Source organism: Paramormyrops kingsleyae, chromosome 8, assembly GCF_048594095.1.
Source record: "Paramormyrops kingsleyae isolate MSU_618 chromosome 8, PKINGS_0.4, whole genome shotgun sequence".
In the NCBI taxonomy this organism is placed as follows: Eukaryota; Metazoa; Chordata; class Actinopteri; order Osteoglossiformes; family Mormyridae; genus Paramormyrops; species Paramormyrops kingsleyae.
In genome coordinates this window covers 23,802,531-23,828,809 of record NC_132804.1, presented here as the reverse complement: position 1 = coordinate 23,828,809, position 26,279 = coordinate 23,802,531, and the positions used below count along the sequence as shown (strand labels likewise).

Below are 26,279 nucleotides of genomic sequence, written 5' to 3'. Positions count from 1 at the left end.
ACATTTAGACGCAAAATCGAATGACATAACAAGGTAAAAAAAAACACCAAAAATCAAGGAATATCCATTCACCAACATCTTTCCCCTGCTAATTAATAAGTAGGATCTTCATCATAAGATAAATTTGTTGAACTCAATGAACAGAGAGTACAAATAAACAGGATCACAAGGGTTCAAAACCGGGAAGAATGGAACAAGGAAGGGCAGGGGTAACAAGAAGGTTTGACATCCTTGACTAGGCTGGGTCTAAGGAGACAAACAGGTACTAAAGTACAAGGACCAATGAGGGGTAAGAAGCAACAGGCGTGGCTCATTAGGACCACGGTAGGGGAGAGACAGGAGGGACAAGGGTGCAAGACGACACCCACAGGTGCTTGGAGCAAACATCAAGTATAATTTAAAAATTTATTATGTCATCTATCCATCCATCTTCCTTAGCTGCTTATTCAGTACAAGGTTGCTGGGATCCCAGAGGTTATCCCTGATAGCACAAGGGGACACAGCAGGGCTACGCTCTGATGCCAGTGCCAAGAAACGTTAAAGAAAAAGCTGCCTTGCTGCATAACCTGCTTTCGAAGAGACACCCACGTTCTTGGTGTGAAGGTAATTCAATCCCATGCCTCTCCAGCCTCTTCTCACACCTGCCCACACAGAGGCACGGCGAGCAGCCACCTGATTGGCTGTCTTACATGTTAACATGTACTGCATAAAATCACAAATTTGAGCCTCGGATAAAATGGAAACCCAGAATACAGAATCTGAGAAGGGTGCCGTGTTGGAACAGCTAGCTTTAAAAGAGTGTGGAGCTCGGTTCCGACAAACATGATCCTGTCCTCATCCTTTTGGCACTATTGTAACTTGAAGCTTTTGAATTCCTACACTTACCCTGTTTTTTGCTCCCTCATGTGACTCTCGTGACAGAACAGAGCTTCATATAACCTCTAATATTCTCTCCATGAAAACCCAAAACGATCAGCTGTCATATGAATTAGCAAAAACCCTGAAAGAAAACTGAAAAAAAAAATGTATGATCTATTTTTTTGATAAGTGTAGGCTGTGGATATTGAAAAACGTGACTTCGCATCTTAATGCTTCTCGCGTCTGACTCCGTTCACAGACCCACACCAGCAGAGGCCAATCAGCTGAGCTGTATAGGCCCCAGCTTGCCAAGAATCTTAACCGGAAATATTGGGTTCCTGTGTCACACAATAGGGAGGATAATAGAATCTCCGATGTCGCTCTGTGCGAGAGAGAGAGAAGCATCTGGACGCCTCTCCGGCGTCGGCGTGATCCAGAGTGTGCATTATCTCTCGGCTAGCCTCCAGCTAACCTCTACAAACCGCTCTGCTGCTTTCTCTCATCATTCAACAACTAGCATCAGCTAGCGTCAGCTTCGGTAACTCTGCATCGCTGGTCGGAAAATGCCAACACGTTAGAATCCCGTCCTCGCCTCCTTGCAGTCGCTCTTCGCACTGCAGCGCTGTAACAGTGCGGTTAATGAATGGCACAAGAGGTCACCACCTACAGACTGTCTGTCTCTGCACACCCCTGGTGCAAGGTCAGCACTCATGGCCTAATACCAGAAACAAATTAACTCCTATTACACAGAAACACAAAGAAAAGGCCGAAATGTTTGAACGTATTACTGTTATTTTCTCTTTTGACGACAAGGAATCCTCTCTCAAGCTGTCCCCCCTGAATATTTTTCACTCCAGTTAGGGGGGGGGGGGGCGGTTTGAGTATCTTATTGTCTCGCGAACGTTTTACCCAGGGGCCCACACAACCCATAATCCGTCCCTGCCTATGTGTAAAATAAAATCCCCACCAGGAAACGGTGAGTTTGCAGTAGGTGGGGTCCACGTCATACTACTTTCACCTTTTACCATCATTCAAGTGTAAGAACGCAGGAACTCTTTAGTTTTTACATACCAAGTCTTTCACATTTGACTCAAACAGGAGACCGTGACGCTTTTCGTGCCACTGGAGGACATTTCAGAGTTAAGGGCTTTGCTCAAGGACCCAAAAGCAATATGAACTCTTTACTGGCCACGGAATTTGAACCAACAACCTCCTGATCATATAGTCCTGATCGTCTCAACTACACAGGGCCAAGCAGGTTTCCGTTTTCATTAAGGCAGTACAGTTTTAGGACTGTTACTCAAAAGGAGGCTGAGAATGGTCTGCGGATGGGATCAGCTACAGCCCCGAGATTTTGGCACAGAAGCTTGAACTAGGGGCAGCGCATTGAGCTCTCATTTCACCCACATCTGAGGGTTTGGCGGTGTGCATATGCATGCAGCTGCTTCTTGGTCAAATTCTCCCTCCTTCTCTTTTTTGTTTGCAGACACAGACACAGAGACACAAACGCCGAGACTTGGTTAAGGCTACAAGCACTACGGAGAGCCACAACACAGGACGTGTAAGCCAGATCTTCTGCATATTTTCGCCCGTAATATATGTCTGGAACTCTGCTCTTTAGAGAGGTGGCTTCTATGGCAACAGGTCAGAAACAAACAATTCTGGGAACAGCTATAGGGTACATGAAGCAATTTTCTGCCGCTATTATATGGACACTTTGACTGTGGGGTAACCATGGTGATGCAGAAGTCACATGTCACAGCGGGCGAAGAGAATAAACGGTTATTAGCATTGCACTCGTTCACCTCACGCATCGTTCGGCCGTGTGACGACATCTGGGAAGCCTGAAGCATGGAGCAGCTGCAGTGCCTGATCTTAAATCCACACCGAACACACCACATGCTTATCACCACAGCAACGGAAAGCGGCCAATCACGGGCAGCAGAGACCTACAACATGATTTTGGACAAGAAGCATATCCTAATTCTGTGTTTCTCAGTCCACTGCCTGAAGATCCCTGAGGACTGGGTGGAGAAACACTGTCCCGAGTCATCAGTCACTCTGGACTTTTCATTCTGGTTCCCACCCATCCAGCAGCAGGGAACAGACCCAGGGAACAGACCCAGGGCTCAGCCAGCCATCTCCATCCCTGGGTTTGGGGGTAACTACCTTCAGAGCTCACTGCCTCCGCTACACCCCAGGAGACACTTGCAGTACAACTTTCGGGAATATAGATAGTATCAATTCCAGACAGAAAACAGGCGAGAGCCCCTATCAGATCCTAACAGGCAGGACTTCTCAAACTCCTACTCATAGGGTCGCGTTTCTCTGACGCAGGCTTGCTGTGTGGGCGGCTTCACATCATAAGTAGCTCTTGTCCTTAATATTAAGAACCAGAACGCAGAACATTATTTGAGCCCTGAGCCAATAGCAGTTTGATTCTGGCCTAACCAAACAAAACAATACTCAACATGCATGTACAGAGAATTGTGGGCTTCACTGGAAGAGACAAGAATATACAGTAGCCCCTAAAAGATGGAAGGACCTTCTATTACAAACAAATCATCAATCTGGGTCTTAAACACTGTATTGGAAAAGAAGTCCATAAAAAGTATACCAAGAATAAAACATATACATATATATTTATACACACACACACACACACACACACACACACACACAGAAAAACAACATTCGAGATGATTTTCTTGGAAAAATAAGATATTGCGGTATCTTCTTACATGTAAGAAACAGGCCACTTTGCAGCCACGTTGGGTGTATCGACTATTCTGGATTTTTAAGGAGACCCAGTGCTGATATTCAATATACAGAAATTTGCAGGCGAAGCGACATTTTATTCCATCGCTCAGCCTGGGCAGACTCACTCAGAGGACAGAGATTAAATTTCAGTACTTCAGCTATTCCAGTTCACATTCGAGTCTTTACTAATTCAGGAGAATCCTTTTAAATTTCACCAAATTCAAATTTTCATTTCATGGAAATGTTGGACCTTAAGTCACTGAAACACACTTTCGATATTCATGGTTATATTTTTATTTCATTCTTTATAGCAAAAAATATTTGATACATTCTATATAGACCATTATACAAATCTATACATTTTCTGGGGGAGTTTTAAAAAAAAAAAAATGTAAGCACACAATATAAAGAGGTATATATCCTTTAGAAACAGACACACACACTCACACACAGGAAAACAAGATCCCAACTGACCAGTGGCCTGTACTACGAAGCAGGGTTACTGGCTTATTGGGGTAACTTGTCGGATTTAAGGTAGTCTGGGCAAAATGTAAGTGAACGAATATGAAGTCCATTTAAATGGTGGTACCTTAAATCCGACAAGTTACCCCAATAAGCCAGTAACCCCGCTTCGTAGTACAGGCCACAGAGGAGCACTTGGGTACAGAACCTAATCTGTCCATCTTCAGTCTTCAGCAAGGTGCCCATTCCTATAATTAGATATGTTAAAAAAAAAAAAAAAAAAAAAAAAAAAAACACAACATACGGACACATACAGAGACACACGTACTGAGTCGACCACACAGCCACTCCTGTCTCTTGGATCTCAGGCACCCAAAAAGAGCCTTGAGCCTGGCCTCCCCAAGATGAATGCGGCGAGAGGGGGGGCAGAGTAAGTGCTCCCAAATCACTTTGATACTAATGATCATATCTGTGGGATGCGACACTTGTCACATTTTTCATCCCTGCTGGGAAAACAACACAAACAGCAAATAAATAAGAATTTAACACAGGAGTTTTGCATGCCTCAGGAATTCCTGATTCCGCCCCCCACCCCCCCCCACCCCCCACATCAGGAGCAGGAAGTTCAGGACACAAAGTTTCAGCGAACATATTTCAAATCACAAAAGGATGCAATGCAGTTCCCCCCACCCACAAACCAAAGAAAATAAAAAGGGAGACGGTGATTCTGGTTGCTAAGCGGTTCACTTCTGATTTACACGTGACACATTCCTGAGGTAAACGGATGGCAGGATCACTGAAAACCCAGAAAAGCACCAGAGGAGGGAAGGCGAAGAAAAGGCAAGATTCCGCACTTTCCCTGATATACATAATTTCAGAGGTGCTTGGATACCTGGACTCGGACCACGATCTGGTCTCCATCCACGGCCCACAGAGCCTCATCTGGGCCGGGTAACGGGGTCACCTTGGTAACACCAACTAGGCAAGGAGCGGGGGTGCTACCCATTTAAAAACACTGTCCGCCATCACGTATCCTAGAAAATATGATTCACATCGATTTCTGATGTAATTAAAAAGGGATTCATCTTTTAACACCTTGTTAAAAGCTTGTGCACTTGGAGTCAATGAATTTTGAAAAGTCTGTTTGCGTGTGTATCCATTTCCAATTCCTGTAACAGACGATGTCATTAGGCCCGCTTCAGGTTCCTACCAAGTGTCCAGCAGTCCTTCTTAACTGCGTTTGAGCAGATAAGAAAAAAAGGAGAGCATCCATCCGCAGGACCGTGTCTTTCACTTGCTCACTCGGTATTTCAACACAGCTTCCAGCATTCACCTCCAGCCAGGTAACGTGACCTTGGCGTGCCGTCACTGCAGCGCCACCAACCTGTCTTCACTCGTTCAGAGAGAGGATGATGTCATCCTCCAGGTCCGAGTTGTCAGAGCTGTCCGCTAAGGAGAGAGGAGGACCAGTCAGAATTCCCAGGGGTGCAAATTATCGAAAATGCCAACCATTCGAAATTTAGAGATTTAAGAACAAGGCTGTGTGACACGATTGCTGTGGATTCAAACATAGACGCTGTCTCTAAGGGTTTGAGAAGGCCAATCGCTTACTGTTCTCCAGGAGGAGATCTCCGTCTTCGTCATTATCGTCAGAATCATCATCCTCTTCCTCCTCGTCCTCTTCCCCCTCGTCGCCGTCGGCCCCCAGCAGACGGTTCACCTGCTCGTCATCCGAGAGCGAGAAGTCACGCTCGCCGTCCTCATCTCCACCGTTGCCATTCTCCAGTTCGGCCAGCAGCGGGTCTGTGTCTATGTCGTCCAGGTCGTCGTCTGAATCGTCGTCGTCATCATCATCATCTTCCTCCTGATCCTCATCCTCCTGCCGAAAAGGGAGAACATTAATATACAAAACTGAAGGAGGGAAGTCATTCTCCCCTAATACTGCCAACATGCACTTGCACAATGTTACTTATAATCCATTTAGTGGGCAGCTATTTCATTATATAGTTAATTAAGCTTCCTTTTAATAATAAAAAAAACCTTTAAGCATAGCCATGTCCCATTCGAAAAAATTGTGTTTTCAGAAGCTATAAAGATTAAACATGTTGCTGAAGACTAGAAAAACAAGTGTTTGATGCATTCCTTCAATACCACAACAACTATACCGATAACATCTAAGACATCCCAGATCTGGCCTGGGACCAAGCTTTAGTTAATCCTAAAATCACACAGCACATAACAAGAACATGGAGATCAAAAGACAAGCTTGCAAGCCTGCTTCATTGACCTGATCTTCCTCATCCTCCTCTTCCTCAGCCAGCCGCTGCCTCCCAACCTCGTAGAGTCGACACACTGTGTCCATGTTTATGGAATCCTGATTCTGTAGTGCAGGTAAACACATTCAAATATAATATGAAACAACAACCCATACAAGGCATGTGCAAAGTCAACACTTTAAGCCAATACATTCAAAATAAAAGCTGCCGCTTGAAGACAAATCCACTAAACTGCGCAAACATGGAACATAGACTGCATTGTTCTTCAGCCCGTTTGGTAAGTGAAAGTATGAGTCAATCTGCAAGACATGCAGCCATGATGAGACCATACTGGACTATAGCCAGAACGTCCAAAAAGCAGGCAGCCTCAGAGCTCCTTTTACCTCAATTACAGCCAGGTAACAATCCTTGGTGTCAGTGCAGAGGTCAAAAATGTTTCTTTTCACATCGATGGTAGCTATATATAAAGCAGAAAACAAGATTGGTTTTTTGAAAGGTTGATGGCCCCAAGCGCTGAAAAACAAACCGACAAAGTCAATATCCTCGATTCTTGTCGACAGGCTGAGATTAAGCACTCCGATGGTAATTTGTATTGTGGAAATGAGAGGAAATGTCTGTTTTTGTTATTGCCATAAGTCTTGCATATATTTTCTTACGTGAACATTACTTTGCTGTGAGCTTTCTTGAGTTGATGGCTCATTGGAAATGTGTTGCACTGAGGCCATTAGGGCAGCGTACATAGTAAGTAATCAGTAGAAGATGGATCTCTGCCCATGTCAGAAAGGTTGTGGGTTCAAATTCCAGCCCATAAGAGTAACTTTCCCACTGAGGCTGGGCCCTTAACCCTAAATCCTCTAACCTGACCCCAGACTTCCTTCCTTTGTAAGTCACTTTACAAAAAAGTGTCTACTACGTAAAAAAATGTTTATTGTTTTTCTGTGTAGATGATGTTGACTGTTAGCTATTTATTCTCAAGATGGAATCGCCCAGCACTGCTGAACGCCCGGGGAGTTATTCCCTACCAATAGGTTTGTAGTCTGTGGCATCGAAGGTCCTGAAGGAGGACCCGAAGGGGCTCTTCATCTGCTGCCCCATCACGTCGTCCTCGTCGTCCGCCTGCAGCATCGCTGTGAAAACCGAACGGCAGCAGACGTCAGCACTATGCGGCCGCTGAAGCCTACGAGGATGCTAGACGACATCTCCATTAGGCCAGATTTTAATGGCCTCCTCAGCCAAGAAATTTCTTAGCCAGTTGGGTAAACGAAGCATACTGCAGGCCACCGGGACCGCAGCCAAAAACCACAGAAAACTACTCCAAGATACCAAGAGAATTCCAAGAGAACCACACAGACAAAACCACTAAGGACCAAGTCCAGGACTTGGCATTATCATAAGCTGAGCTGGGGATAAGATCTACTTTCCAAGTCGACCCCTGACTTAACATTCACCTTAATAGTCACCTTAACATTTCTAACCCCAAAATCCCAATCTGAAACCTTCTTCTCTTAAACCCAAATTATTTCACTCCAGCTTGAAAGCCACCCTAAGGATGTGGTTGAATGATTTAAAGTTAAGCAGTAAGATTAATTTTTTACATTCAGTAGATCAGACTTACGAACTTTGTGAAGTAACAGACGACAGAGAATAATAACCTTGGAGATGGAGGAAAAGACAGGTCTCACCTCCGTATATGACAGTGCCATCGTTGTTGAAGACTATCCTGCACTGGTCCAGGGCGGGAACAGTGTGTAGGAGATGGTAAGTGCGTAAATCCCACTGAATTTCATGTTAAGGTGAGAAACTCCTCATGCAGGGTATATACAGAAATCCAGAGGTTAAATTTAACACTTTCTAATACCTTTTTTAATACTTTCTCAATATTTTTTAAAACCCGCACGGCACTGAGTTGCAACCGTTTTTAAACAAGTTTCAAACTGATTTAAAAATGTATAATGTTACACAATTTTGGCCTGTACAACAGAATTTAAATAGGGAACATGGGTCAACAGAATAAATTTAGTGACTGTGATTTTGAAAACATCTTGCATTTAACTTCTTCAGTCACAAGTCCATATCTTTATCCACTAGGCTATTCATGGCAAGTGCCGTAATTGTTTGGCTTTTTCTTCAATGAGTTTGTCGATTTGCACCAGTTGACTAACTGCTCTCATCCATGCATTCCTGATTTATGAGTTGTGCATCGCATATGCGACCAGAGAGCGCTAACCCCCATCCAGGTGATATTTATGGGTTTTTTTTGCAAACCGATCAGTAACCCTCTCGATATTTTCCTGCTACCGGCCTTAGCCAGTCCTTAAACGCCGGGTCCTCTAACCACTTGCATGCAAATTTGCACTTACCCATGATGACTATGAAAAAAATCTAAATCTAAAACTTAATACCTTGTAAATTTGCGTGTAATACCTTTTAATACTTTTTAATGGCTCTAATTTTTGCTTATGTGATTTACTACCTTTTAATACTTTTTAAAATCCCGCGGACACCCTGTCATGACTTTCATAACAGAATTGAAAATACCACTATAATAGTGAAAGGTTTAGACATACTGAGGTCACACCCACGAAACAAGCTAGCGGAGGATACAATCTCGGTGTTGATGATAACCTCCAGCCCATTGGGGTGAAAGACGCCACTGATATTCATGTTGAACTTGTCGAACTTGTGTACGGCATGTGCAGAGCGCACATCCCACATCACGCCGTCGTTCAGCACCAAGTCATCCGTGGGGTTAAAGGTCGCACAGTTACGCTTGTAGTTGTTTGCCAGACCAGGATTATTGAGAGTCAAGGTCTTCTGCCCGGTCTGGATGTCGTAGATCTACCATAGATATTGCATAATTACTCCCAGCAGAAAAGCAAGATTCTTTGGCAGCATAAAAATTTGGACTTACCGATTCTCAGGTGGAAAACAAGATGAAGAAAGATGAATAAAAGGCCTGAGAAATGATGACTCACGTGAGCGATGTGCTCCTTTGTGCCGATGACTCTGTCCTGAGAGAGTTTACTGAATTCCACGTAATGATCATCTAAAAACGAATGCCTGAGAGAGAGAAAAACTGAGTTTCAGTTACCCGAGTTGGCGTCTGTTCCTGAACAAGCTACAGAACTACAAAACAACAAAAAAGAAGAAGAAATCTGTCAACATAAAAGGGGCTTTGGTTTTAAATAAGTAAAATGAAACAGCACAGGAGAAAAGCTGATTCTCTGAAGGGAGGACACAGTCCCTCTGGCAGGAAGAGACAGTCAGCCCCTTCCTTGTGCTCCCTTTCTCCCTGCCCGAGAGCCAGACCCAAGAGGTACCGCATACTTCATCATGAAGACCGATTTCATGCTCCACAGCGCCGACAGCGGGTAGCTCCACGAGGCAGACGTCAGCAGCAGAGAGCCGTCCTGAAACGGGAGCGGAGAAGAGATAATTAAAGGCAGAGGTTGAACAGCCACGTTTCAGCTGCAACTCGCATTAACACAGCAATCCAGTGTTTGGACCCACAGATAGTCCATGTTTTTGCTGCATCCTAGACCCTGGGACCAAAAATGTGGGCTGTCTGGCAGGGAGCAAAAACATGACCAACTATGGGTCCCTGAGGACCACATTGGGAAAGACTGCAGTAAGACCAACAATGGGGGAATGAAGCGCCAAGTCCTACAGGGGAGGGGACTATCAGACACGTACAGCAGTGTTTCTCAACAAGTCCTCGGAGACCCCCAGACAGTCCACATTTTTGCTTCCACCCAGCTCCTAACACACATGTACCAGGTATTCTGGGTTCTTCATTGCTTGATTGTTTGATTCAGGTGTGCTAAACCAAGTACAAAACCAAACAAATCGACATCAACCATAGCATAGTATAATCAGTAGCAGAGCAAAGGTGCTGCTTTCGTAATTAAAATGACAGTTAACGTCAGGTTTTCTAAAGCCAGAATTACGCAATTGTGCAGATTTCAGATTTCTTAATTTTAGATGCTTAAATGACAGTGTCAGCCAATTAGCCAGATATTTCATTGCCGCAATTCAAAATGAATTAAGATTCTGAATGGTAACTAGAGCACAGATTCTTGGGGGACTTGAACCAGCAACCTTTTGTGTGTGTGTGTATGTGTGTGTGTGTGTGTGTTAATCGGCTGACCCGCGATGGCTCCATGTGCATGATAGCCGAGCCGTGGCAACTGTAACTGGCCTCCTCCTGACCCGTGAAGATGTTGTACAGCTTCAGCTGGCCTGTACAGGTGCCCAGCATGAGGAAGCGCTCGCGGGCAGAGAAGGCGCAGCACATGAAGCCACTCTCATCCTCCTCAGCCTCCCGAAAAACGGAGATGGGCCGGAACCTGGAAGGGTGGGGATGGAGACAGGAACGGGTCAAAAGACTACATGACACAGCTTCCCTACTCAGCCTCCAGGTGATATAAAAATGCACAATGGGCATGACGGTGGGAAAAAGAATCCCACTGCAGATAATCACAGCAAAGCTCATTTTATCCCCTTAAAAAAAATTATTTAGCATTTATTCCGACGGCGATGGAGAATTTGTTTAATTCGTTACAATGCTCCATGCTGCCACCTACTGGACAGTGATGGATATGTCAGGATTCTAGCTAGATCCAAAGCAGCAATGGTACCTGCTGAAGATGAGGTGTCGGTCGAAGCAGCCGCCATCCACGCCGCCATACCTTGGGAAGGCCGCACGGCGGGTGAGACGGGATGTGAAGTTGGGTGGTGCCTGACGCCGCTGCTTGGGCTCTGGGCACTGGTGTGGGGTAAAGAGGGAGAACGGCGGGCAGGTGGTGACCGGGTTACGGCAGCGGGAGTGCTGCTCGCGTAGGTACTCCGTGATGATGCTGTCCAGCGCCGGTGGCGATGGAAGGCAGCGGTCCAGCTGCTTCCTCACCGCCGGGCTCTGGCTGAAAGCGCCATGGTCCGATTTCTGCCGCAGGACTCTGGGTTTTTTGGCGGCTGTGGCACTAGCACATGGGGGCGGGCGCTCACGCGCAAAGAGGATGCGGCCGATCAGAGTTGGGCCATGGGGCGGAGGGCCTGAGGGAGGTGGAGGAGGAGGGGTCGTCACAGAAATCGGGGAGGAGGAGGGACGGAGCTGGATATGCCCGGGGGAAGGCCCTGGGGACGAGGAGGCGTGGCCACCCAGACGAGAGGCGACCCCGGCGGCTAGCCGTGGAGTACGAGGCAGGGCCGACATGGGGGAGCCAAGGGATGCCATGGGGGCAGAGGAGAACGGGAAAGAAGAGGAGGCAGAGGAGGAGTGGGAGAGGTGCGTCATGGGAAGGTCGGCCTCCCTGGTGAGGGTGCTGGCAGCGGAGTGCAGACCCTTGGCCACCAGGTGGTTCCGGATAAGCAGCAGGAGCTCCTTCTCGGGGAAGCTGATGCGGGTCTGGGCCACCACGCTGGCCCTCTGCAACCGGGCCAGGGAGACGTCAGCAGCGCACAGTAGCGGCTTCCCGGAGACGCGTTCGATGAGCTCAGTGGCGAAGCGGCAGAAGCGCACATGCTCACCACGCTTGTCCTGCAACACGGGCTCCTTCATCAACTGCTGGATCTGGCCGCCACCAAACAGCGGCAGCTTGCCCACAATCTGCCGGACAGCGCTGCTGCGAGACAGTCCCACCAGCGCCCGGCATGCCAGCGCACGAATCTGGTCCGCGTCCGTAATGGGCGCCTTGACCGTCAACAGCGACAGCAGCACCTTGATGCCATTGTTAGCCTGCACCACGTTCCACATGCGAGCCAGGACACTGTCTCCTCCTCCTGTTCCTGTTCCTCCCCCGCCACGGGGAGCCTGAGGCAGGCGACGCCTTGGGGTCGCGTTGGGGAACTTGCCAATGGCGGGTGGCCGCTTGTCGGGGGCACACACGCAGTTTATCACCACCTGCAGCGCCGACTTCTGGATCTCGGCATCGTTTAGGAAGACCTCGCCCTCTGCCACACCCAGGATGATGCTCATCCCTGCGGAATCAAGCCCAGGGAGACAGAGATGGGAGACCCGCCAGAACCCGGCCCAGTCACCGGATTGGGGGCGTAAACTCAAAAACCAGAACCACACAGAATAATGACAGGGAATCACCTTATGATGGCATAAAGAACTTTTAAGAAATTAAAAACTTTTAACATTAAATTTTACACAGGGTCACACATGGATATGGCTGGGGTCCGGAAAACTTTAAAACAAATGGGCTGGCCAAACCATATTCCACCCCCCCCCCCCCCAACCCCTGACCACGCTGCCATGAAGACTGACCCACGGTGCAGACGACAGAGCCGCCTTCGTCCAGCACGTCCACAGGCTCAGCCAGCAGCAGCTGTGCCTTGGGCACCAGCGTCAGAATGGCCAAGATGTCCAAAGCGTAACGCACCGTGTCACTCCTTCAGCCAGGGAATGGAGAGAGAGAGAGAGAGAGAGATAGACACACACACAGAGACAGCATGTCAGGGTACCAGAGCGTGGCTAGGCTTCCCATAACGTTTGCGTTCTTGAGGTTAAAGATAACCCCCTCAGACACTTCTCTGACAGATTCCTTGCCTTCCATAAAAGAGGGATGGAAAAAAAAAATGCTGCCGTGGTATCAGAGGGGGCGGAGCCTCCTACCTGCCGTAGTACGTCCTCCAGTCGCAGGCCGTGGAGATGAGCTGCAGCAGAAGCTGCACGCAGGAGAGCTTGAGGAAGACCTCGGCCGGCTCCCAGTAGAGCCTCGCCGGGCCGTACTCGATCAGAAACTCCATCATCTCCACCACCTGCTCGCGGGTGTAGGAGCAAGCCTGGGAAACATACAGGTTACCATGGGGACAAATTTCCAGAATTTATCAGTATTAATTATTAATGCAATAGTACCATGTATACAGCACCACAGCGCTGAATAGTGTGTTCAGCAGTCCTTCAAAAGCGGATTATAAATCGACCAAAAGGCACAATTCACTCCACCTTGAAATACGGCTGTGTGTGAACTGGAGCGCCACCCTCTGATCGCTGAAGGGACTGCTTCACCTGCTCCACCTTAATGGCCAGGTGAGCTTCGAAGTAGCGGCGCAGGGCCATGCAGGTGTGCTTGGCCGTCTGCCGGCTCGAGAAGATCTTGTCGTCGCTCAGCAGCGCCGTTTGCTCCTCGAGATTGAGAATCTCCAGGGTGCTGATCTGTCAGGCAGCAGAGAGAAAGGCGCCGTGACACAGCGGGCGCAGCAATGCCAGACAGGTGCCTGGCAGGGCGATCATCACTGACAATAACAAAAACTATAACGAAACATTGCGGCAAACTGAAACAGATATAAAATATCAATAATAAAAGATAAAAGACATGAAAACAAAGTACAACTAAATGAAAACTATAAATAGTCCCAAAACTAATAAATAAAAACAAAATGTCAAATACTGTCTATGACTGTTTTTAATACTATTTCGCTAAAGTAAAGATTTTTCAATTCTATTGCCCATTAATAATAACTGCAACATGCTTTATGCATTATGAGGGGATTAGTACATATGCGCAGTGTGTATTCATGTAGATCATAGCTCTACAACTTTTAGTTAATCCCAGGAAATAAAATTACTAAAACTTCAACTGAAACTAAAATGTGCAAAAACTAAATAGAACTATATCTTAAAAATAACAATGAAATCCAACTAAGACTAAACTGGATTTCAAATGAAAATTGAAAACATAAAAAATAAATCACAAGTGTAATAGGAGGGGGGGCCCCCACCAGGTTGACGAGGCGCCGCAGGCCGTCCTGCTGGTCGAAGAGCTGGAGGACGGCGCGGAAGGCGAAGGAGATGGAGAAGAACATAGTGGCGTGGCAGGAGCCAGAGGCGTGAGAGCACTCCAGCAGCCAGAGCGTGTAGGAGACCACGCCGGCCAGCACGGCGGGCGGCAGCATGCACACCTGCGGAGGGAGGTAGTGAGGCAGGCTATCCACCCACAGGTAGCCCCAACATCGACGTGAAACCACCAGGGGGCGCTGTGCGGCTCAGAGGGCTAGGTGGCTGTGCCTTTGAACGGAAGGTCGCCAGTTCAAATCCCAGGGATGGCACAATGGATTCACCAAAAGGCCCCTGCGCAAGGCCCTTACACACCCCCCCGCCAATTACTCCAGGGACTATTTGGTTCTGCTACTCGGCTAAAAATGTAGGTTGCTTTGGATAAAATCACCTACCAATTAGAATGTAAAAATCATAGCTGTCCGGAAACAAAAAGGACGGTGCTTAAACATAATACTTTCAGTTTTAGTGGGTTTTTTTGTCCTCGAATCCTTTGTTAGGAACTGGATTTGAGGTGAATCTCAGCAGCAATAACCTTTTGTTATCTAAAGGAACCTTCAGGTATGTCGCACCCTTATAAGGGACCTCATAACTCACAAAACGGAGGTGGCATTTTGTTTCTGTCAGTTTGAGTACTGTGGTGCGTTTGGCTGCTGTTATTTGCAGAAGCCAGGAGGATGATGGGAAGGTGGAGGACCATCACACATATACACACACAGGGATTCTCTCACCCTCTCCATGGCATCCTGGTTGTAGGCCAGGTAGTAGAGGCACAGGGACACCCCGGTGGCTGCTATGGAGGGCCGTGGGATTTCCAGAAGCTTCTGCACGCCACCGTGAGCCACAAATTCGGCAGCGAATTTCTTGTGCAGCAGCAGGGAGGCCAGGTACTGAGAACAGACACACCTGCGTTAGGATCAGGGCGCCGCCCTGGTGGCTGCTTATCTCCGCCAACCCAGCAGGCCTATCAGGGACGCACAGGAACAGCTGGGGGCTTATCGACGCCCCGCAGAGGACGACGTGTCATTCCCGTGCTGCGCAGTGTATTTGGGTGTGACGCCCTGCGTGGAACGTCTTAGCCATGTTGGACCCCTGGGGTAAGGAGGTACCTTGAGCGCCTCAAAGGTGAGCTGCACGTCGTTGGTCAGCTTGAGATCGATGTAATGCATGAGCAGTTCGCAGGCTCCCATCTGCATGAAAACGCCCAAAAGCTGTGGGAAAGACCAATGGAGGGGTGAGTGGGGGGGAAACTGACCGGGGGTGGGGTGATGAGGGAGGAGACATAGCCAACCTCTTGGTACTCCCCCAGCGGGGTGAGATATTGCAAGATGAGGCGCTGTTCCATGGCTGGGGTCAGAGGTTCCAGGCGGTATTTGGTCCCGATGACCCAAGGGCTCATCTCATTCCAGCTGCTATTGGACAGCTCGCAGGCAGCCCGCTCCGGATCGGGGGGGGCCAAGCGCAGCTTCTGTCTGGCCGTCCTGCCGTTTTCCCCCTCCACCCTCTTCTGCGCCTGACTGCCCACTTCCCGCCTCCGGTCCGGCTCTCCTGTCTCTGGCGCCGCCTGGTACAGGGGCTCTGATGCCGGTTTGACAGACGGATGCGCACGGCTGCTGGCCTTGCGGGTGAAGCCCAGCTGCAGCGATGGTTCACCGCTCTCGGCTGGCACCGGCTGGCTTTCCTCCCCCCTCTCCTCTCCCTCCCGGTCTCTCTCTGCAGAGCTTCCCAGGGGACCAGCCGCATCCTCAGAGCCCCCACAATCCTGGCCCGTCGCTCCTGAGCGCTCACCCTGCAGGTCAGCTCTCCTGATCCCTGGGGAGCCGTCCGCCTCGACACTCTGCAGCTCACGCAGCCTCCGGAGCATAAAAGGCACCTGTGAGGGCGACGGTCCGTCACTCCAATGGGCCATGCAGGAAACAGAGCTCACACAACAGTGGTTCCCACATCCTTATATGCCCTGTCAGCAACACTCAAGGCAAACATGGAGAACACCTAACAGATGCAGGTACATGGTCACACCACCACATTTATATATCTGAGCTATTTCCCAGGTCAGGAGAGCAATTCAGCTTCCGTAGCTCAACAAGTAGAGTATCTCGGCAATCTGCGCAGAGGTCGTGAGTTCAAATTCCAGGTAGTACACACAAATTGTAGCTCTGCCCTGCCGTAAGTCACTTTGGGCATATATCAGATACATAGCCGAAATGTATATGTACAACAGGAGCCTTCGATTCGCCACCAGATCCGCCCACTAAGAGGCGCCCAGAGAGATATTTACTGAACCTATTTGACCACAGCAAAGGTCTCAGTGGCAGAGATCCAATTCCGGAGCTTTCCGCACTTAAACATTTCCTCTTTGGCAAAAAAAAATAAATAGGATTTCTAAATGTTTTACTTATCCAGACGGTGCAAAACACCGCACAGACATCCTGAGGGAAAAAATAAATAAAATGAAAACATGACAATAAAAGAGGAAAGGTGTCTTTTCAAATTACTCTGAGAACGCAGCTATAGAGTCGCCATGGCTGGCTTTCAGTTCCCAATGCCATTCCGACAGCGTGTCCTCGATGCGGGAAAAGCCAGCATCACCCCCAGGACAGCAAGCGTCAAACGCAGGACGGGCGTCCACTGACCAGCTGTGAATTCTCCTCCCTGTAGTTGCCGGCGATGTCCTGGTTCTCCATGGCTCCGCCCAGCAGCCCCGTGGCATAGATACACAGGGGACAATCGGCCTCCTGGGCCCATTCAAAGAGCTTCTCCACCACACCCTCCTGAAGCATGGGGGAGGGGGGGCAGTTAGCAAGACAACACCGGCAAAGCCAAGTCATGAAAATTCCATCCCTCTATATATAAATTCATTTTTAATAACCACAGGATATCTAACCTATTGAGTTACCAAACCTAGAAGAGGATCAAGGCAGGACTCCAAGGTCTTAGACACTAAATGCAATTTAGAGTCACTGATTCACGTGATTTATTTGCTCTTGGACAGGGAAGTTGTGAAGGGGGAGACAGTTGAAAGGGGCCTTGAAGGAATGGAACTTGCTCGGTCTAGGTTGGGGGGTCCAAAATCTCTGGTGGCATCCCTATTCTTGGACTAGCAACCTGTGCAGAGTTCAGGCCAGATTCGAACCCATGACCCCCAAAGCGTGGAACACTACCAAACAGTGCGTGGGGTCTAAAGTAGCCAAGGACCAAATCGTTTGTCATTTCAGTCATTTCACAAAAAGGTCAGGCGGTTTCTGCCGTCAAAAGAGTACTACACCTTCTCCTGGAAGACCACTGCTGTCTCCAGTCCCGGCATGATGTTCTGCAGAAGGCGACAGGCAGCAGTGTTGAGGGAGACCTCCCTGCTGGTCATCACGTACGTGTTCAGAAGCTGCAAGGGGTGTGGGATGCAGATGTGTCATGACAGAGCTGCTCACCAACACTGAATTCGACTCCCAGTCGTCTGCCAGGTTGGTCTTACAGATAACAAAAGAAAGACAAGGATTGGAAGAGGAGGCCAGAGCGGAACTTTACCGCGTTGGTGAAGTCGTCGTTCTTAAACAGGATTTTGAGCACATGTCCCAGCATACACTCTGGGTCTGCTCTGCCTGGGGGAACCAAAGCAGATAGAGAAACACTCCATTACTGATGACAATGATTTTTTGATGATGATTTATTTGCCATTTGTACAAGCACCAACACAGGTACACAGGAATCCCTTGATCATATAACATGTTGCTCTCCTGTGAGAGGTAAGAGTACGGCTAGAGCAGTTTTTAGGATAAAGGGTCTTTCTAAATGGCCCAAGAGTGACATGATTACTCTGCCAGCCATGGGATTTGAACTAATAACCTTCTGGACACAGACAAGATCCCACTATAAACTTATTGTCCTTGGAATGAGAGCAAAGTTTCACCTGGATGACGGTCATCAAAGGGATCAGGGTCTGCCTTGTGGTACTGCTCAGTCTCTCCTTCAATCAGTTCTGAAATTCTAATACATCATGGAAAATAGGAAAAAAAAAATCAATGTTTTATAAGACTATTTTAAACATCCATCAATCCATCTACATTGCACATCCGCATATCCAGTACAGGGCTGTGGGGAGCCAGGAGCCAGGGACAGGGAGCCAGGGACATGAGTCAGGGGACACCTTGGCTGAGATGCCAGTGAAACATGGGGTGTTTTTTATGCAACATGATGGGGGTGAAATATATGAAATATGTGGAACAGCCTGGGGGCCATACAGGCTGACTGGGGACTGCAGTTTTACTTTTAAGAAAGCAAGAAACTGAAACCTACACCTGCATTGGGAAGCAGTGGCTGCAATGTGACCACACCCCACATATAGGCCACACCCATACAGAGCCAGGTCACACCCATACAGGGCCAGGTCACACCCATAAAGAGCCAGACCACACCCCACATATAGGCCACACCCATACAGAGCCAGGTCACACCCATACAGGGCCAGGTCACACCCCACATATAGGCCACACCCATACAGAGCCAGGCCACACCCATATACAGGGCCAGGCCACACCCCACATATAGGCCACACCCCACATATAGGCCACACCCATACAGAGCCAGGTCACTCCCATATACAGGACCAGGCCACACCCCACATATTGACCACACCATCCCATCATGTTGTGTACTGACTTGGCGAGGATGGACACCAGCTCCGAGGTGCTGCCTTGCTGCTGCCGCTCCCACTGCTCCAGCAAGGAGGAGAGCTCTGCCTTGGAGTCCACGCTCGGGGACGGGGAAGCCATGGCCCTGCCTGTGAAGGGCAGCATGAGCACGAGAAAGAGTTACGCCTAAAGCCACTATTCATCATCTGCAGTTAATGGACGTCATGGTTTAATGCTGCTGTAGGAGGCTTAAGTTCAGGCTCTGCCTTGAAGGGCCATGTACTCAAAACTCATGGCGCATGAAGGGACTCCGGACAGACATGCCTCATTACCCTGAACTAACCAGGACTTCCTCCCCCCCAAGAGCACTCATAATATCGCTCCTTAAAGTCTCTTCCTCTGGGGGGAATAGATCCATGTGTCTCGAAAGGTACAAACACCTAGCAGGCAACTTGTTTTCCAACAGGCTTTATTTTTTGGAAATACATTTATGTTCAAATAATTTGAACAACACTAGCAAGCATCCACAGTATTTCACCGATTTCCCTCTTTCAGAAGTACAACAGCTCACAGGATAAACATCTCGCAAAGGATTTTTCCTCTTCATGCCACACCTGCTCACGTTCAGCCTAATTATAGCCTCAGCCCTGGTGCCAAAAAAGATCTAATAGCCTACAGGGAAGCAATTAATTCTTATGTTCAATCGGCTGGCAACAACTTAAACTGGATATCTGCGTTATTAAGAGGTGAAAATGGACATATATTTTATCAAGTTCTGTAAATTTGTTTACATGCAAGAGGTAAAACTTTGAACTTTTAAATGTCACGTTTTCCCAAAGGTCAGCATGTACAAGATAAAATAAAAACTTCATTCTTAATAACTAATAAAATCTTACTCTGCAAAACAAATGTCACCACAAATAAAAGTTTATTACAACAATTATGACCTTAAAATGTTATAACTACCAGCTGGCTTTTCGTAAAGGACAAGTTAAATTGTGTCCTTATGTATACATCCTCCCGGTGAAATTCAAACTGAAAAATCAAGTTCAAGGTCCGGAACCATAGTATAATCAAATATATTTTAAAAGACTACCGCATTATTAATAAACAATTAAGAAAAGGTCCAAAAATTCTTCACAAAAAAAAGTCAAAATATGTGAACTCAAAGATTCGAGATAAATTCAACGTTATAAGCAAAAGTGAAACAAAAACCAAACATTTACTATCGGGAAATGTATTGTGAAGCCAAAATGTAGAAGACACACACCCATCGACATTATATTCGGGTTTATCCAATTCAAGGTCGCGAGTTAATCATTAAAATAGCATCCAGCTTGCAAATACATGATACACTGATAAACAAGCAACAATAATTATTGCAAGAAAAGGTCATTTTACACGCGGACCGTTAATATGCCGATTCCTGACTGCAGCTCGATTAGTCTATGAAGGGTTAACAAGCCTGTCAGTTCCGCAGGCGCTCACATGTGCGCTTTTGACAGAGAGATGCAGATGAAAAAGAAGCATTTAGAAAAGGACAGCCGGTCGACAAGTCGTTTTCTCTGAAAGTTACACTGATGTGCACGACGAAGTGGACACGGGCTTGGAGACCCCTGGATGTCACGCTTCTAATAGCGGATCGCTGTGGAGCTTTTTACACGCCGGCAGCGCAGTTCAATCGCATTTGAGCAAAGGGCTCAGTACACTTCAGATCAAAAGTAATTGGATCTGTTAAAAAAAAAGATGAAGTGTTTTTATGTGTAACTGCAGGATCTGTGCGAATTGTGCAATGTGTGTCATATTTCAGGCGCTGATTTTAATTCGTCTCACGTGTATGGAAACACTGGGGGTTCCTAGCTTGTCAGCTACCGGCAAATAAACGATTAGGTTACAGTCCTCTGCTTTTAGTTGCCGACCTCTTCTGATAATAGAACCCTGCACCGGTACTCATGAAATGTCAATATCCAGCTACAGGCGACCCTCCAGCAAATGACCAACCCATAGTTTATTGCAAACGTGAACTCTGCCATTCAAGTGAGGGGCTTCTTACCGAATCACTTTCACCCGAATGTCTTACCTCGTAATACTTCTCAGTTTTTCTCCTCACAGTCTTGCAGCCGACTCTGACTATTTTATAAGTATCACTGAAAAGTTGATATATATCTTTGTACCACGGCTCGTTACTTCACCACCTTCGTAAAACCACAAGGCTCGATTAACCCATGTACCTAGGTTTATTATGGCGACCACGTTGAATACGTCACAACCGGCGACTACAGTCTACTTTTGATGACGTCAGCAATGGTTTCCTGGGTAAGAGAGTTTCTAACATTCTCTGAGCGCAAGGAAGTCCCTGGTCATTCTTCTGTTTTACAGTGATTACAGGAATATAAACCCAGGCACAGCTGAAAAATATGTGAAGCGAAGTATACGATATATTTAAATGTATGCTTATTAGTCACAACCGAAGTAAATGAGCTAATGCACGGAGAAACAAAGACATTGCCTTAGCCCTCCAGTGTTTTGTGCCATGAAAGTATTTGTGGTAAAAAGAAAACAACTTTCTGCTTTACTGTCACACTGAAATCTCGAGTCATCAGATATCGGGCATCACTAATAAGAGCACAGAGCTGTGTTCAAAGAAGATATTACTGATATATTCTGCTATATACAATCACACCAAGAGACCTTATCCAATTCTGAGTACATTTTATTTATTTGCCATTAGTTTTGTAAGCACTAAGCAGGGGTGGACAGTAACGAAGTACAATTAGTTGTGTACTGTACCTAAGTATTTTTTTGAGTATCAGTATTTTACTTGAGTATCAATAAAAAAAAAAAAAAAACTTGTGACTTTTACTTCGCTACATACACAAAAAATCGTAGTTTTTACTCCACTAAATTTCTATGAAGTTCTCATTAATCATTAGTTTGAAACATAGCTTTGAAGTCAGCGGACGCATTTTCGAAAATGCGGTAAGTCATATTGCATTACTCACAGGAAAATAACCAGTTACAGTAAACTACTCCTGTGCTGTCAGTCTAGTTGTTGTTCGGCAGTTATAAAGCCAGAGGTGTGTGACTGAGTTGGTTGTTGTATTTAGTTTGTTATTTTATGAGGAAGTTGCATCTACAGGAATTCCACTGTCTGCCTGATGCATGCATGTGCATGAATGTGCACACACACACACACACCACCAGGGGATCTTAAATTAAAAAATGAAAATGACAATTGCCATCCTTTTGTCAGTTCAATTATGTTTCTATTGAAATTGCAACATACTCCGCAAGCATTTTATTCTACAGGTTCTACAAGCAAGTCAGGGCATTCAATAGGCCATTTCAGAGTAATTATAGGTTCTGTAAATGGATTGTGGTAACAATACAATGCATTGTCATTAAAAAGAAATTGTGAATACTTAAGTATTTAAAAAATCAACTACTGCAGTACTTTAATTCAATTTTAAATTTGACAGAACAATTTTCACTTGTATTGGAGTAATATTTGACCAAGCATATCTATACTTTGACTCAAGTAATGGGTTTGTGTACCACCTCTGCTTGTAAGTAATAAAATATACATAAAATATACACTTTTATCCTAAAAGTTCATATATGTATGTTCACTGTCATCGATTGTACACCAATTCATCAATAAAATGTAAATGAAAATCTAACTCATAAATTATTTTTATGTAAAAAATATTTATTGTTGAAAAACACCTATACTAAATATGTCATTCAGACAGGTACAATGGGCAGTTCATTTTTTTAGTGTTGACATAGAATCTGACGGCATCCAAAAATGGTATGCATACACAGAAATGTTAATTAAATATAGTAAATATAAGATGCGCCTACTTATCGCGTTGATACTGTATCGCTCATGCAGTTTGAAGCCCTTATACTTTAACAGCACCAGCTCACAGTAGTATAATTCAAGTTTACATATTTTTTTTATTCTAGCGTAACAAAATAAAAACATTTGTTCAAAACAAACAACCTCAGTTAAATTGTGTAAAAAAATATGAACATCACAAGCAATTGTATAATTAACACTCCCTCCGTTAAAATAAAAAAATTGTCATGTTCAAAAAACGGTATTGTTAGAATAAGGCTTAAACACCCACAAATATACATTTATATATCAAGTGCTTAATGACACCTCCATAAAATGTTTTGATTTCTGATTATGAGTAAATATGTGCATCACACATAAATGCCCTTGAAATGCCATCTCAGTGGATGAACATATGCCCACTCAGCCCGTCTTTACTTTACCCAGAATACTCAGTTTAAACTCAGAAGCAGCCGCTGCGAAACAGAACTGTACTGTTCACTAAACATGGGCACATACATCCTTACTAAATAAGTCCAAGATCACGTGACCCACCTTCGTCATCATTTACATTAGCTTCCTTGAAGGTGGTCTGGAGTGGAACTGCATTCAGCAGCATATAGGCCTACTCTCCTGTTCGCATAAAGAATTGGTCAGTTGAGCTAGCATAGTTTTTGAAAATACTCTAGGGCATCAATAAATAACTTGATATGTATGTGGGGAAAAGCAATGTTTTACCTTTTCCATATCTGTAAATAGTTTCTAGTACATTCTACCACAGATGTTCATATCTTCTTAAATGTATTACCTGTCTAAATGAATGCGCTACACGAATTCTAATCTAAAACATTTATAATCTATTTATGCTTTTGTCTTTTACATTAAATTTTTATTTAACATGGAAATACAAGGGAAGATTATGTATTTTGTACTGCATGTTGAAAACAATGTACATGGTTAATTACCTGCAGGCGAATCAAAACCGTTTACTCTCACTTTCCGGTACGGAGAACAAACATTTTTCTTAGATACCGCAGCACCTGTCAACAATCTGAATCTAAAGTTTCTGTATTAAACGTTGCTAAAGGGGATGAACGTATCTTTATTAACTTTTTCGATGGCTTAACCTTCAGACATTCCCGATTCTAAATAGGCCTATCTGAAACCTCAGAAATAAAAAACACACAACTCTTGCCTATGGCAAGAATAACCGCGCTGTTACAGTAGTGCTTTGTAATTTATTGCAGCATGAGACGCTTTGTCAAAGCGTAGCCTACATTTTTTACGTTCAATGAGAAAACGCAATTTTTCAGTTATACATACAGATACGCTTAAAGCTCTTCATCGACATAAGACATTGATCTCCGCAAGATCAATCAACATCCTAGGATTAAGCAAGCGTTGAATATAAAGGGATTCCCTTTATGTTGAATGCTGAGGTTTGAGAAGGTTTCCAGCCATTTGCGGAGGATGGTTTGTGTAAAAAGCATGTAGTCAAATCACTCAAACATGTCGGGTGTTGTGCAAAAAGAATCAGTTTAAATTTATCCCAGCGTTGCAGTGCGGTGTCACGGTGAGGGCTGCGGCGGGTTCTGCCGTCGCACTCTGGCCTTTTTACCGTCCTGCTTCCACTTCAGATTGCGGAGCTTCCGGCGCTTCTCACGGTACCACATCTGTTCGCAGTACTCGTCCACGCTCATGCCCATGAGGTGCCAGTCCTTGTAGCTCTTGGTCATCTGATGTCCGTGTGAGACATGGATCCCGGCGCGGTTCCCCGGCACATCTGCATCATCAGCGCCGGCCACCGGCTCCCCAAGCCTCTCTGCGGCCCAAACGCTGCCAGCCACGACTTGCTGCTGGGATACGACGCGCAGGTTGTAGCGGGCCAGCGTGCTGGTGAAGGAGTGTTCCTGGGCCAGGCAGGTGTAGAGGCCCGAGTCTCCCGGCTCTAAGCGCTGAAGGAGGACGCCGCGCTTCATGTGCATGACGCGCTCATCGCTCTGCAGAAGCTGCAAAAAGGACCAAATGAGGCTAAGGAATCTTCTATGTTTTTTGGTGTCATTCCAGCTTTTTTCAAACCATGCTTTCATTTCTAATTCTAATAATCACAGGGTTGCTTTGGTTACTGGCGTGAGATTTTAAATGCACACACATTTATATGCACGTAACACTTAATATTACCTTGCAAATAGTCTATATAGTTTGCAAACTACCTCAACGTAGATTATAAACTTATTTCAGGTCTACGATGGAATAATGTAGATTTGCCGTCATATTTCTTACGTGAGCGTCAGAAAGCACAAGTGTCACGCGCCAGATGCGTGAGATTTGGCAACCCTGTAACCAGCTTATTACCATGCTCTTGGTTAGTGGCCGTAAACATGTAGCCTAGTTACTGGGTTGAAACTATAACGTGGTTTGGCTGGAGAGACAGCTGAAGCCTTTTCTGAGAATAGGCCAATACCGCATTGGATTTGGTTTATGTTTATATTTCCTCAAAGCAAAGTAAGAAAAAAAAATTATTCAATAAAACTTTTATTGGGGATAAATTTTAATTAGCCACACACGTAACCGCAAACTTATAAATGTTTTTTCCCACTTTACTGCATTCTGTGGGATAAAAACCATTAGACTGGTTGAAAAATAACCGTTTGTTTATTTTTATGGGGAATATTACAGCCAACCGATCGTCTATAGCTGCTTTTCCAGTACAGGGTTGTGGAGAGCCTGGAGATTGTCCCAGGGAGCATGGAGCATGAAGAGGGCCATTCTGGGTAGGATGCCAGTCCATCGCAAGGATTATTACGATTTTACCTATCTTTATGTGGCAGCCTTGCCAAAGCACCATAGGACGTGATTGTGCGTTCAATAAACGTGTTACCTTAATTTGGTTTGTGTTTTTCACACAAAATGAAAGCGTACCATTGGATTTATTTGTTATTAAAAAAAAATAACATCATAATAAAAAACAAACTTGCCCCACAGGTCAAACCACAATTTCACCCGATTGTTTGCTAATCCCGGTCTCTGTAGGCCTATACAATGCAATTATTACTGTACTAGGTACTTACATCCCTGCTGGTTTGGGCTAAAGGAAACTGTACCCTCCACCTGATCGTTGTCTGTTGGGACCTCGGCACGCACTCCAAGAAGGTGGCGTTACCCTCCACCCCATAGATGACCTTTTCCTCCACCACCCCTCGACCTGTAAAAAACGGTGCCGCGCAATTGTACAATTCGGTGTATCGTTCATTCTCAACACTAGAGGGAGCAATGTACCCGAGCAAATTTGTTCAAGTCCGAGGAAGAGACGGCTCTTTACCATCTCCCAAGTCGTGACACTGACTCAGCGGGTCCCCGTGCCTGACGTCCTGTCGACGAGCACGTCTAGAAATGAAAAGGAGACTTTAAGTGTCATGTTACGTGTGAAGGTTTATTTCTTGACATAAAACACATCAGTGAAGGCAGGAACAAAGAGTTTCCAGATTACTATAGGCAAAGAGAATAAAAGATCAAAATACAGGATTGGAGCAGCCTGTCACTGGCAGTTTCATGTTTTTGTTTATTTGCAAAATTCACAGTGCCAAGTAAAATGAGAAACATGCTTGACATCATAGCCGAATGTCTTTTTTTTTTTTTTTAGTACAACAACTCCCAGAATCCATCTATAACTTTGA

General features: G+C 45.9%; 2 protein-coding genes across 3 annotated transcripts in view; both read right to left on the bottom strand.

Moving 5' to 3' along the window:
* Positions 1–3,888: 3,888 nt before the first annotated feature.
* On the bottom strand, positions 3,889–21,037 carry LOC111843600 (DDB1- and CUL4-associated factor 1-like). Its single transcript, XM_023811282.2, has 24 exons — positions 20,842–21,037; positions 18,790–18,910; positions 18,041–18,117; positions 17,659–17,732; positions 17,402–17,515; positions 16,770–16,907; positions 15,428–16,009; positions 15,246–15,347; positions 14,868–15,026; positions 14,082–14,261; positions 13,306–13,515; positions 12,973–13,142; positions 12,625–12,749; positions 10,994–12,332; positions 10,504–10,702; positions 9,684–9,766; positions 9,332–9,416; positions 8,961–9,194; positions 8,039–8,132; positions 7,379–7,483; positions 6,740–6,813; positions 6,368–6,460; positions 5,692–5,959; positions 3,889–5,529 (listed from the first exon to the last, which is right to left on the bottom strand). The coding sequence occupies exons 2-24, from the start codon at positions 18,900–18,902 to the stop codon at positions 5,471–5,473; spliced, it is 4,677 nt and encodes a 1,558-aa protein (XP_023667050.1). The 5' UTR covers positions 18,903–18,910; positions 20,842–21,037; the 3' UTR covers positions 3,889–5,470.
* A 1,412-nt stretch (positions 21,038–22,449) lies between these two features.
* Positions 22,450–26,279, bottom strand: part of LOC111843601 (semaphorin-3D) — a 41,543-nt gene continuing 37,713 nt past the window's right edge. For both annotated transcript variants that reach the window (XM_023811284.2, XM_023811285.2), the window contains exons 16-18: positions 25,925–25,989; positions 25,674–25,807; positions 22,450–24,611 (exon numbers count right to left, since the gene is read on the bottom strand). In XM_023811284.2, coding sequence (XP_023667052.1) covers positions 24,171–24,611; positions 25,674–25,807; positions 25,925–25,989 — 640 coding nt within the window. In that variant the 3' untranslated portion in view covers positions 22,450–24,170. The remainder of the gene's footprint in view (positions 24,612–25,673; positions 25,808–25,924; positions 25,990–26,279) is intronic.